The 12487-nt window shown below is 40.0% G+C and overlaps 1 protein-coding gene across 25 annotated transcripts in view; it reads left to right on the forward strand.

Moving 5' to 3' along the window:
- Positions 1-12003, forward strand: part of Crem (cAMP responsive element modulator) — a 70831-nt gene extending 58828 nt beyond the window's left edge. For 10 of the 25 annotated variants that reach the window (XM_034510138.2, XM_076939642.1, XM_076939638.1 and 7 more), the window contains 3 exons: positions 481-516; positions 3588-3744; positions 10873-12003. In XM_034510138.2, the coding sequence (XP_034366029.1) occupies positions 481-516; positions 3588-3744; positions 10873-11017 (338 nt within the window). In that variant the 3' untranslated portion in view covers positions 11018-12003. Of the gene's footprint in view, positions 1-434; positions 517-3587; positions 3745-10872 lie in introns of all 25 variants that reach the window. The other 15 variants (XM_034510137.2, XM_076939641.1, XM_076939643.1 and 12 more) reach the window with 6 other exon arrangements.
- Positions 12004-12487: the final 484 nt, after the last annotated feature.

The following is a 12487-nucleotide window of genomic DNA, read 5'->3' on the forward strand; positions in this document are numbered from 1 at the left end:
AAAGCACCAAAGCAAACAACAAAGCCCCGTGTACTCAGTCCATATGCACCCTGATAATAAATAATTACATAGAATAACAATCTTTTCGGGGTGTTCACAAATAGTTCCTTTTTGATAGCTATCAAAACAGGCACTTGGGATATTTGTTACTTATTTGTTTCCGTATCTGACTTGTTTTCCCTAAGAACTAGGAGTCATAGACTTTGATTTATCAGACTTGCTAGAAGGGTAAACTGTAATGGGAAAAATTACTGGTGGTGTTATAGACCTTTTAGCTACGTGTAGTATATGTTATTTGGAACATATGTGTATTATATGTTATTTGGAACACTGTATTTCCGGCATCAAGGGGGGGGGGGATTGGAAGGGAACTAATGTATTAAATGTCTTCTGTGTGCCAGGCACTGTGCTAGACACTTTGACATATATTACAGGGTTTCTTGTGAGTTTGAAATGAGATGATGTATCCCCATTTTACAGATGAGGAGACTGACCTTGCCCCAAGTCACATGGCTGGTAAGTGGCAGAGCTGGACTAGAACCCAGACCCCCAAACCAATGCCTTTTCTGCTGTACCGTGTTAGAGCTTGAAAAAAGAGAGGTATGAAGTTCATGATCAGAATTGACAGCCCCAGGACTTGTTTTTCATGCCAGGAGTTACATGGTTAGAAACACACTATCAGAATCCCTGCCTCTAAGGTGCCGTGTTTGCTATATCTAAAGTGTATTAAGGAGGAACAATGTCTTTTGTCAAGAAATGCCAGATTGAATGAACATGTGGCATCTCATGGGACTTTATCTGTGTTAAAGACAGTTACAATAACATGTTCACAGAAGAATGCTTATTAAACACTCAGATGACAGCATGCCTGTGCAATCCCCTAGGGAGTTTAAAATTGACTTTGTAGAGGGCACATCAGCCCATTAAGCACCCTCCATACAAAGTCCTGTGCTAGATTCCAGAGCATAAAGTGAAAAGATACTGTTCTTGACTTGTCTGAACATTCTTGCCTGCCTGAGAATAAACTTGGGGTAAACTATAGCAGTATAAACATATTTTCTTATTATTTATCTTCAGTCATGATTTTAAGCCCCTATACATGACTTGTAAATTCTCAAAAGATAAATATGAAATTCTAAAGTCAGGTGTGGTGGCATCTTCTTGTAACCTCCAGCACTTAGAAATCTAAGGCAAGAAAATTGAAAGCTTAATGCCAATCTAAGTTACATGGCAAGATCTTCTCTAAAAAAAGCCTTACAAAATAGTTCTGACACCTTTAGTACTTAGATGGGCTAGGATTGGGCTTTATAAATAGTACAGAAGTAAAATTATATCACTAGAGAATGTAGGATGGTTCTTAGAAATTACCACTGAATTTACAATGATAGAGACTGATGCTAACATAAACATCTCTCATAACTTGTTTCAAAATCTGACATTTAGATTACCTCAAAAGACTTTTTCCATTGTTGTAGTGTACTTTACTAAGATTACATTTGCATGTATAGACTGTATCCATTCACCATTAGAAGTGTATCATAGAGTCTTTGGGTTGTGGTAGAAATTTATTTTAGACTCCTAAGCTACACTAATTCCTACTTGCTTGAAGTAGTGAGTTGGCATCCTGGACTTGTGTTATAACAAATAGAGTCAATATACATCTGAGGTACAATGAAACCACACTTCTCTGATATATCCTATATATCATCCCCTGAAGATACAAAATGACTGAGGTTCTGCCTGACAGGTTTGAAGAATGCCCTATTTGGCATTTCCCTTTTCCTGCATGTTGCCAAGTCTGGTTCTCCAAGGGCTTCTCTAGCTTCTGCAGACAGACAAAAGGTCTTTTGTTGTTGCCTTGCTTTGTTTTATTTTTAATATGTATTTCATCTGTGACATGTCTCTTCTCTTCCCTTAAAAGAATGAAAAGAATGCCCTTAAACCAGCTTTCAAACATTCTGTTCTCACTCATATTATAGAAAATAATGATTGTGTACAACAGTGGAGTGCAGTGAAACCATTGCTTCCTCCCTTTCCTGTCTTCCTCTCCCTCTTAGAAAAGCAGTTTCTATATTTAGGATATGGTAGCAACAGAAGAACCCCTCACTCTCTGTACTTTTTTAGTATTGTTTTTACATATTTGTGAGCAGTTTCAAAGAAGGGTTGGAAGCAGGTGTATATTCAGGCTGCCAGCAAGATTTGAGGGCTGGAGTGTGCAAATTTGGTCACTGGCTATTATGTGCACTTTAGAAATTCTGGACAGCCGCCAGCTAGGGTATTGTTTCAGTATTTGTTGATTTACAGCTGGATGTGGGTAAAGGAAAGTGGGAGGACTGTGGCCTCAGTTCCCACTCTTACCTCTCGCTACACAATGACCAACAGAATAAGGAGATTCTATCATGTTTTTATATGTCGATTTCTCCTTAAATATTTACAATTTGCACTTCTTATTTTTAAAAAAATATTTATTTATTGTATATGAGTACACTACTGCTGTTTCAGATACACCAGAAGAGGGTATTGGATCCCATTACAGATGGTTGTGAGCCACCATGTGGTTGCTGGGAATTGAACTCAGGACCCCTGGAAGAGCAATCAGTGCTCTTAACCACTGAGCCATCTCTCCAGCTCCACAATTTGCACTTCTAATGAGATGTCCTTGTGTATAGCATTGGCAACTATCATGAAATAAAATTGAGGACTTAAGAAACTGATTTAAGAACATCACTTTTTTCTTCCCTTTCTTCCTGTTACCATTAACGAATATACAGCCAATTAGATTCCTTCCCTTGCCTTACCCCCCTCCCCTTTTAAAATTTCGGTATTGGGAGGCTTTCTATATCTGTTTTAGGTGTAGGCAAATGGAAGCCCGAGTTGAAGCTTCCAGAGGATGGCCATGCCTACTTAGAGTATTCGTGTTGCCTTTACTGGCTTGCTAGAGCCAGTTGTTAAGTTTCAGGACTTTTGTGAGATGGTTGTGAAAATAGCTGTTATTAACAATTATCAGTGTATCTATATGTCCACACATTTAAATAGATTCTATTGAAAGCAGCAATAGTCCTCAAATACTTATAATTTCAAATAATCTTCAGGTCATTTCCATTTGTGAGCATTTTTCTCCTTAGCTTGACACTGAGTGAGGTCATGTTGATGTCTTTGAACTTGGTGGAACTTGCTACAGTGCAAGTGTTTTCACTGTGGAAGTCATCAGACTGAAGAGAAGGAATCCTTGTTTCTGTCCCGGAAGAATAACTCCTTATAGTTACCAACACACTGCTAACACAAGCTAAATGAACTGTGGTAAAAAACCCTATTGCTTTAGCCTGTGATAAAAAGAGGTCTAAAATGAGCTAAGACATTTTCTAAAATGTCAGGAACAGGCTAGAATATTTGTAACTTTGTTCTAATTTGTCAAATAAAGTTCTTTATGCTTAATATCCCTATAATACTAAGAACAATATTTTTTTTTTTACCTCAAAACAAGCTCTACTGACATGTACAAAGCGTACCATTTCTAGGTTAATTTTATGTAAAATATTAGTGAGTGAATTGGTGATATAAGCTTGTAATGCCTTGTTTCATTGCAGCTGCCACAGGTGACATGCCAACTTACCAGATCCGAGCTCCTACTACCGCTTTGCCACAAGGTGTGGTGATGGCTGCCTCACCAGGAAGTCTGCACAGTCCCCAGCAACTAGCAGAAGAAGCAACTCGCAAGCGGGAGCTGAGGCTGATGAAAAACAGGTAAAGTACTGGGTAATCTAGAGCCACTGCAGGAAACATTCACTACTGCGGGGCTCTTAGTGTACGTGTGTTAAGTGTTTCTCAGGTTAGTGTCCTGTGGCTTCTTGTGTGTGCTTATGCTCTGCCCATGATGATAGTTTATCTTCTGGTGAGTTCCTCGTCACTGATGCTTCACAAGCAGCAGATATGTTCCTTTATGTTGTGAGGAATATCAAAAGATATGTAATTTTTAAAAACAGCATTATTATATTCTTGATGATAAACTTGTTTTATATATTTTGTGAAATAGTTCTGGTAAGTACATTTCACCCCTTAAATTGGTATTATAGATAGAACCTAGGACCTAGGGCATGCCAGGCAAACATTGAGATATATCTCTGACCCTGATTTTTTAGCTTCTTTATTAGCAAAATAAATTTAAGTGTTAAAGCATTGTTTTATATTTTATCATTCTAGCTACTTTGTATTGTTTTTACTCCAGAATAATGAAGTACATGCTCTTTTGACATTTTAGTCATGCATAAATAAAATAACAAAACCTACTCATGCCCCTGCATCTAGCTACTGGCTAATGCTGTAGTAGGAACGCTTGCAGTCCTCTCTCATCTTCTCCTACCTGTGCTCTGAGTCTGTCTCTTGATCGCCTCCACTTCTCTCTCTGCTTAGGCACCAGCCTGCCGTGTGAAAATCATACTTAAGTAATAACATTTTATTTATACGATTTGCATATTAATTCTTTAGTTATTATGGGGAATGGTACAACTCAGTTTGATTTTCAAAATGAACAGAGTTGCCTTAACTGTTTCCAAGTATATTTTGTCACCTATTCTTTTGTGTTAAATTATATCCTAATTGCAAGAAAATAAAGCACATTAGGTGGGGTCAGCTGCTTTGCTTGTCTGTAGAACAGAAGCAGACTGTGGTCTTTGACACAGTTTTATTGGATGTTTCTAACCTAGTTAATCTACAGATTGTGGCAGTGGAATCCCTGAAACTCAGTTCCGAGATCATCACTGTCTTGGAAACTGGGTCTTGTCTGAGGTGTTTACATTCACTGCATTTGTGGTTCTTTAGAAGACAGTTTGGGAGCTAAGCGAGATGAGTCCACAGTTAAGAGCATCTAGTGTTCCTGCCGAGGACCTGAGTTCTGTTCCCAGCAACTGTATCTGGTGGCTCACAGTACTTTGTAACTCCAAGGTCCCTCTTCTAGCATTCAGAGGCACATGCTTGCACACACACACACACACACACACACACACACACACACACTTAAAAAATAAAAATAAGGACTGGAGAGATGGCTTAGCAGTTAAGAGCACTTGCTGTTCTTACAGAAGACCCAGGTTTGATTCTCAGCTCCTACATGGTGGTTTATAACTTTTTCTTTTTTTATTAGATATTTTATTTACATTACAGATGTTACCCTCTTTCCCCATTTCTCCCCACCCAGGAACCACTCACCCAGCCACCCAAACACTCCCACCTCCCTGCCCTCGAATTCCCCCACACTGGGGCATCCAGCCTTTATGGGACAAAGGACCTCCTCGCCACCTATGCCCAATGGTGCCATCCTCCCCTACATATACAGCATGCACTTCCTGGTATCCACATCATTGTCTACCTTTGGTGACTGCACATGGGATGGATACCCAGGTAGAACAGTCTCTAGATGACTCCTCCTTCAGTTTCTGTCCCACATTTTCTGTATCTATTCCTCTGTTGAAGGACATCTGTGTCCATAAGGCTGCTATGAACATAGTGGAGTGTATGTTCTTGTTATATGTTGGAGCATCTTCTGGGTATATGCCCAGGAGTGGTATAGCTGGGTCCTGAGGTAATGCTATGTCCAATTTTCTGAGGAACCACCAGACTGATTTCCAGAGTAGTTGTACCAGCTTACAATCCCACCAACAATGGAGGAGTGTTCCTCTTTCTCCACATCCTTGCCAGCATCTATCACCTGAGTTTTTTATCTTAGCCATTCTGACTGGTGTGAGGTGGAATCTTAGGGTTGTTTTAATTTGCATTTCCCTGATGACTAAGGATATTGAATATTTCTTTAGATACTTCTCGGCCATTCTAATTTCCTCAGTTAAGAATTCTTTGTTGTTGGGCAGTGGTGGTGCACGCCTTTAATCCTAGCACTTGGGAGGCAGAGGTAGGCGGATGTCTGAATTAGAGGCCAGCCTGGTCTACAGAGTGAGTTCCAGGACAGCCAGGGCTACACAGAGAAACCCTGTCTTGAACCCTACCCCCCAATTTTTTGTTAGCTCTGTACTCCATTTTTTAATAGGGTTATTAGGTTGTCTGGAGTCTAGTTTCTTGAGTTCTTTGTATTACAATTTTGGATATTAGCCCTCTATCAGATGTAGGATTGGTAAAGATCTTTTCCTAATCTGTTGGTTGCTGTTTTGTCCTATTGACAGTGTCCTTTGCCTTACAGAAGCTTTGCAATTTTATGAGGTCCTATTTGTCAATTCTTGATCTTAGAGCATAAGCCATTGGTGTTCTGTTCAGTAACTTTTTCTCTGTGCCTAGGTATTCAAGGATCTTCCCCACCTTCTCTTCTATTAGTTTCTGTGTATCTGGTTTTGTGAAGGTCCTTTATCCACTTGAACTTGAACTTTGTACAAGGAGATAAGAATGGATCGATTTGTATTCTTCTACATGCTTACCTCCAGTTGAACCGGCACCATTTGTTGAAAATTCTGTCCTTTTTCCACTGGATGGTTTTAGCTCCTTTGTCAAAGATCAAAGTGACCGTAGGTGTGCAGGTTCATTTCTGGGTCTTCAATTTTATTTCATTGATCTTTGTGCCTGTCTCTGTATCAATACCATGCAGTTGTTGTTGTTGTTTTTTTTTTTTTAAATCACTATTGCCCTGTAGTACAGTTTGAGGTCAGGGATAGTGATTCCCCCAGAAGTTCTTTTATTGTTGAGAATAGTTCTTACTATTCTGGGTTTTTTGTTATTTCAAATGAATTTCTAAATTGCTCTTTCTATCTCTATGAAGAATTGATTTGGAATTTTGATGGGGATTGCATTGAATCTGTAGATTGCTTTTGGCAAGATGGCCAGTTTTACTATATTAATCCTGCCAATCCATGAGCATGGGAGATCTTTCCATCTTCTGAGATCTTCAATTTCTTTCTTCAGAGACTTGAAGTTCTTGTCATACAGATCTTTCACTTGCTTGGTTAGATCCATACCAAGGTATTTTATATTATTTGTGACTATTGTGAAGGGTGTCATTTCCTTAATTTCTTTCTCAGCCTGTTTATCCCTTGAGTAGAGGAAGGCTACTGATTTGTTTGAGTTGATTTTATATCCAGCCACTTTGTTGAAGTTGTTTATCAGGATTAGGAGTTCTCTGGTGGAGGTTTTGGGGTTTATAACTTCTTGTAACTCCATTTCTTGGGTGATTGGTACCCTGCTCTTGCCTCAGTAGGCACCAGGCATGCACATGTTGCACATACATACATTCTTGCAAAACACCTATATGCATAAAAATAGGGCTGAGTGTGGTGATATACACCTTTTATCCTATCACTTGGGAGGAAGAGTCAGGTAGATATAGTGAGTTTGAGGCCAGCCTGGTCTACATATACAGTTCTAGGCTACCTAGGATGATAAACAAATAATCAAAAACTACAACAAAAATTTTTATAAAAGAAACAAACATATATCTTTTTTTAAAAAAAGATTCAGTTTCATATACTGTGTAACTCCTTAAGTTGGCTACATTTGCCAAACTTATTGCTTGCCTAGATCAGTAAATGGTGAGTACACATACACTAGAAGTGGGATCGTAAAAATAGAAACATTTATCAGTGCTTTGTCCCAGGTCATATTTTTTCATCAGCAGTGTTGTTGTTTAAAGATCCAGAAGCAGTGGCTGGAGAGGTGGCTCAGAGGTCAAGAGCATTTGCTGTTCTTCTGAAAGAACCAAGTTTGGTTTCCAGCATATAGGTCAGACTGTTACACATCTATATTTCAATTATGTAATTACTAATTATTGGCACATATGGGACTAGATGCTAAAACATGTAGTCAGATTTTTGATCTTTATGGCAGGTACAGAGGTATGTACAGCCAGAACAATGTTTCCTGGTGTCTCCAGGGAGCCAGGCTCCTTACTACTGCATCTTCAGCGTGTACATTTTGTTGTTGTGACCACAGGATATCTGCTGCTGCTGCTGCTGCTGACAGGAAGAGGAGAGGATGGCTGTGGTCAAAGAATTCAGCTAACTCAGTCTGTTTCTCCAGAAGATTTTTTCCTAGAAGATGTTTCTAGCTGTCTTTACCTATATTTCATTGGCTAGAAATGGGTCCCCACTACAAGGGACTCTGAGAAGCATTATTATCCTGCCAGTGTCAGATTAGAGATGGCTAGAGAAAAGCGGCAGCATGTGGCTCTTGGTGACTCAGCATTAGCTTAGCAAATTTCAAGTGCTTCTTCCTTCAGTTTCCTTAAGTCTCACCCAAGTCTGTAAGCACAGAGTGGTCCTGGTTCACTCTGGAGATGAGGAACTGGAGTTGGAATGGTTAAGTGGCAAGTTGGCCAAAATCATAGAGCCAGGGAACCAGAAGTAGGATATGCTGCCTAGCAGTTCTTTCTTCCAGAGCCTTCCTCTGTCCTTACAGCAAGGTCACCTCAAAAGGACCTTGATGTAAAGCTTCAGTCTGGACTTCATGGAGAGGATGCAGGTTTTACAGTTAGGAAGGGTAAGGTCAGGTGTCAGCTGACATTGATAACAGATAATTATATCCCTGCCACACTGATCAGCAGTAGGTTTGATTCCTTTGTAGCCCGGTCCCCATTGCCTGTTTAGCTTGACATTGGCTTTGAGACTGAGTGCTTCTCTAGCCTGCCTTCACCTCCTGAGTGTTGCTGGCACAGGTGTGCAGCACAGCTGGCTCTTCACTCTTTTCCTGCGGTTTGCCAAGTGGTTTCCTCTCAGTGCTGAGGATGGATTTAGTCAAACTCAAGCCTGCAAACTGAGCTACCTATTAATAGAAGAAACAGGTGTTCCCCACAGCTGAGAATACTTAGGAATGTACCAACCACTTGTGCGATCACTAAAGCTTTGTGCTTGGGACATTTTGACTCCAGTCACATCTCACACACAGTGTTTGTCTGATATGAAGTGTGGATATTTACAGTAAGCAAGAGGCTAAAAGCTGACCACCTCACAACATTGTATTTAAACTTACATTTAAAGTCTGTATGGAAAGACTGTCTTCCTTTTATATTTAGAGTTTAACATATTTAATGATGAAAACATAGATACTTATAAATACATTTCAGTTCCCCTATGGCAGCTATGTGTGCTTGGACATGCCGACACTCTCGCCTGTGCACCGTTTGGATTACTGTAACCACTGCTTTACCAAGCTCCATTTACTTTGACATGTTTTAGTTTTTCACTGCCCAGTTGTGCAGCCCTTGGTGAGTTCACAGGGTGAATACAGCACTCTTGGCTAGGAACTAGGGCTTATTCTTTTTTCTGCAGCCCATCAAGATTTCAACATTCATTTTCTGCTGACTTGCTTTGCATGAGGAAAGACAAGACAGATCCAGTCCATGAGAGTCAATTCAATTCTTCTAAAGATACAGCACTTGGCCATGTCTGTTGCTCATGTCACAGTTGGAGGATGGCATTGCTGACAGTGCAGTGACTGTTACCTACTCATGCAACATTACCTTTGTGAATTCAGTTGAGTGACAGTGACTGGCAACTTCTGAGAACTGAGTACTCTCATATAAAGCTTTATCAGAGGGTCTCTCCTTAGAGCAGTTAAGTGAAGTAGCCTCTATCCTGTCCCTCTCTGAAAAAAAGGAGAGAGAAAATGGGGCCAATATTAGGTATTGTTTACTGGAATCATGCATAAAAGTGACTAACTTATCTTTGTTAGTTTCAGTTATTTGGGTGCTGGTTGGCCTGTCCTTTTGCTTGGTTTGCTTAAAGTGCTGTGAAATGTGTTCAATGTAAATGAAATGCATGTGGTTAGAGAACTGCATAATAGTTCTTTTCAGTTAGCTAGTAGCTTCCATTATCATAAGTTTGTCTGTCTGTCTGTTTATTTATGATAGGCTCCCATAGACCCCCGATTAGCCTTGTGCTTGTAAAGTAAATGAGGCTGGCCCTGACTTTGTTTTAAAAAATGTGTATGTGTATTTGGCCTGAGTGTATATCTGTGCAACACTTGTATGCCTGGTGGCCACCCTGGAACTGGAGTTATAGACAGTCATGAGGCAGCATGTGGATGCTTGGGATTGAATCTTCCAGGTCCTCTGGGAAAGCACCCAGTGTTTGTAGCCACTGATCTCTCTAGCCCCTGGTTTTGTACTTATGGTTCTTCTGTCTCTACCTCCAAAGTGCCAGGTCTACAGACATGTACCACCATGCCAGCTTCCTTTTTAATATTTGTAATTGTGGTATTCTAACATTTGTTGGCTTAAATTGTCTGCGTTGTTTTGTGTCATGTTATACCAGTCTATAATTCTCACAAGCAGTGCCCATTTTCCCTGGGTGCATAAGCATCCATGTTTTATTTATTGTTATAATTTATCTATGTTGTGTTTTCTAGTCAGGTTTTTTTCTGACAACTGTGCTTGTTTTGTTGAGATTTAGTCTCAAAGTACACAACTGTTCAATATTGGCATTTGAGACTTCATAGGACTCTTATACTCATTTTCATTAAGTGACATTTTCTCGTGGTGATGAGCATGTGTTTTTTTGACAACCAAAAATTAACTGAGAGGACTAAAAGGCTCTGTGAGTGTTGTAGGAGGGATTGTGCTGAAAGGCTCTGTGAGTGTTGTAGGAGGGATTGTGCTGGGCATGTGGTCCTTTTGTTGTTGTTTATTGTACACAGAGGGTCATTCTTGGCATGGATGGATGGCCCAAGAGAACACTGTTTGTGAGAAGCTACCAGTGATCTTCCTTTGCTCTGTTGTTCTCTACAAGCCATCTGCTTTGTTCTGTTTGTTGTGCAGCTTTGTATAACTTTCCTCAGATGGATTGGCTGTTGACTGGGTAGAAGGGGGCGGGGGATGTTCACGGAGCCATTCTGGATTGTGCTGGGAGGTTGTTCCTGTTGTCATTTGCCTTGTGTTGCTTCCAGGGAAGCTGCCCGGGAGTGTCGCAGGAAGAAGAAAGAATATGTCAAATGTCTTGAAAATCGTGTGGCTGTGCTTGAAAATCAAAACAAGACCCTCATTGAGGAACTCAAGGCCCTCAAAGACCTTTATTGCCATAAAGCAGAGTAACTGTGTTTGACTTGGACCTTGTTGACTGTGAACTCTAATCGGGGCAGGTGATGGCAGCATCCTTATAATGGCCATGTGGACTTGTAGATGGGTCTCTTAACGGTTGCTTAAGAATGCAAGTCTGCTGTAGGGTGTGAGTTGGGAATTCTGTTCTCAATTCCCTGGGTTGGAATTCAGCTCTCCTCACAACCAAGCTTGCTCTATTGCCAATAGCATGCAACATATGTTTTGTTTGCCCTTTTGCTTCTACTTTTTTCAGGGAAGCTGCTAAAGAATGTCGACGTCGAAAGAAAGAGTATGTGAAGTGTCTGGAGAGTCGAGTCGCAGTGCTGGAAGTTCAGAACAAGAAGCTTATAGAGGAGCTTGAAACCTTGAAAGACATTTGCTCTCCCAAAACAGATTAGTAGAAATATTTAACTATGAACTGATTACAGCATGTACAGTTGCTTTTGAATGCAATACAATATATAGCCGGCAAGAATTATGGCTTTTTCCTTTGTATCATTCATCTAACTTTCTAAAACTAACATTCCTAAGATGCTTCATTGTATTTAATTTGCTCTTACCTCTAAGGTCAATTTTTTAGAAGAGACAAACTGTAAAAAATGTATGTAACAAATTCTTAAAATGAAATATTTGTAAGACTTGTTCCAGTGCAACATATTTGCAGTTCCCAAGTCTCCCTGTCATGAATAGTGTCCTATGCAATACAAATTTTGCGGGTTTTAAGAATCATTTTAGGGAAGGATGATCAAAGGCAGTGCATCTCTCCAGTAGTACGATAAAATCAACCCACAGAGATACCTCAGGAACAATGAAAGGAAGTGTATCCTGATGACATGGCTATATGAGAATAGCCTAGGAATGAATTTGTGCATTTATAGATTTTTATAATCGTCACTTTGTAAAGAAAATATTGTATTGCTGTCCTTGGGTGCCGCAGTTAAAGACAGTTTTCAATAGAACCATGTTGGTTGCTCTTTGTACTATGTGGTGTTTATTTAAGTATTTGAACATTTACTACAGCTTCCTAGTATGTGTAATCCTACAGAAGTTTGTGCTGCTTTGCTATTACCTAATGAAAGAGACAACATATTTTTATTATTTGGAATGAGTTCCACAAGTATGAACTTATTGCTATACTGGGTCAACCTTGCAAATACTGGACTGTTTCATCAGAGGACAACTGCAGGGTTCTAGGGACAGAGTTCAATGTGGAGCACTTGCCTAACATGTGCAAGGCTACATGTTCAATCAACAGCACTGTAACAAAACTGAGTGATAGTGTTTGAAAGGGAAGACCTAGAGGTCTGCACATGGGATGAGGGGCAGAGGTCAGAGTCAGCCTTTGTGCTGTACTAGGCTTCCTGCTGATGGTCTGGAGAGTTTCTGCTGATGGCCCTCCATTGTGAATTCTTGCAGCCTCAGGAATGTTAACATTTTAAAAACAACCCAAGGTGTCATTTTTGA

Source organism: Arvicanthis niloticus, chromosome 8 (genome assembly GCF_011762505.2).
Source record: "Arvicanthis niloticus isolate mArvNil1 chromosome 8, mArvNil1.pat.X, whole genome shotgun sequence".
NCBI lineage: Eukaryota > Metazoa > Chordata > Mammalia > Rodentia > Muridae > Arvicanthis > Arvicanthis niloticus.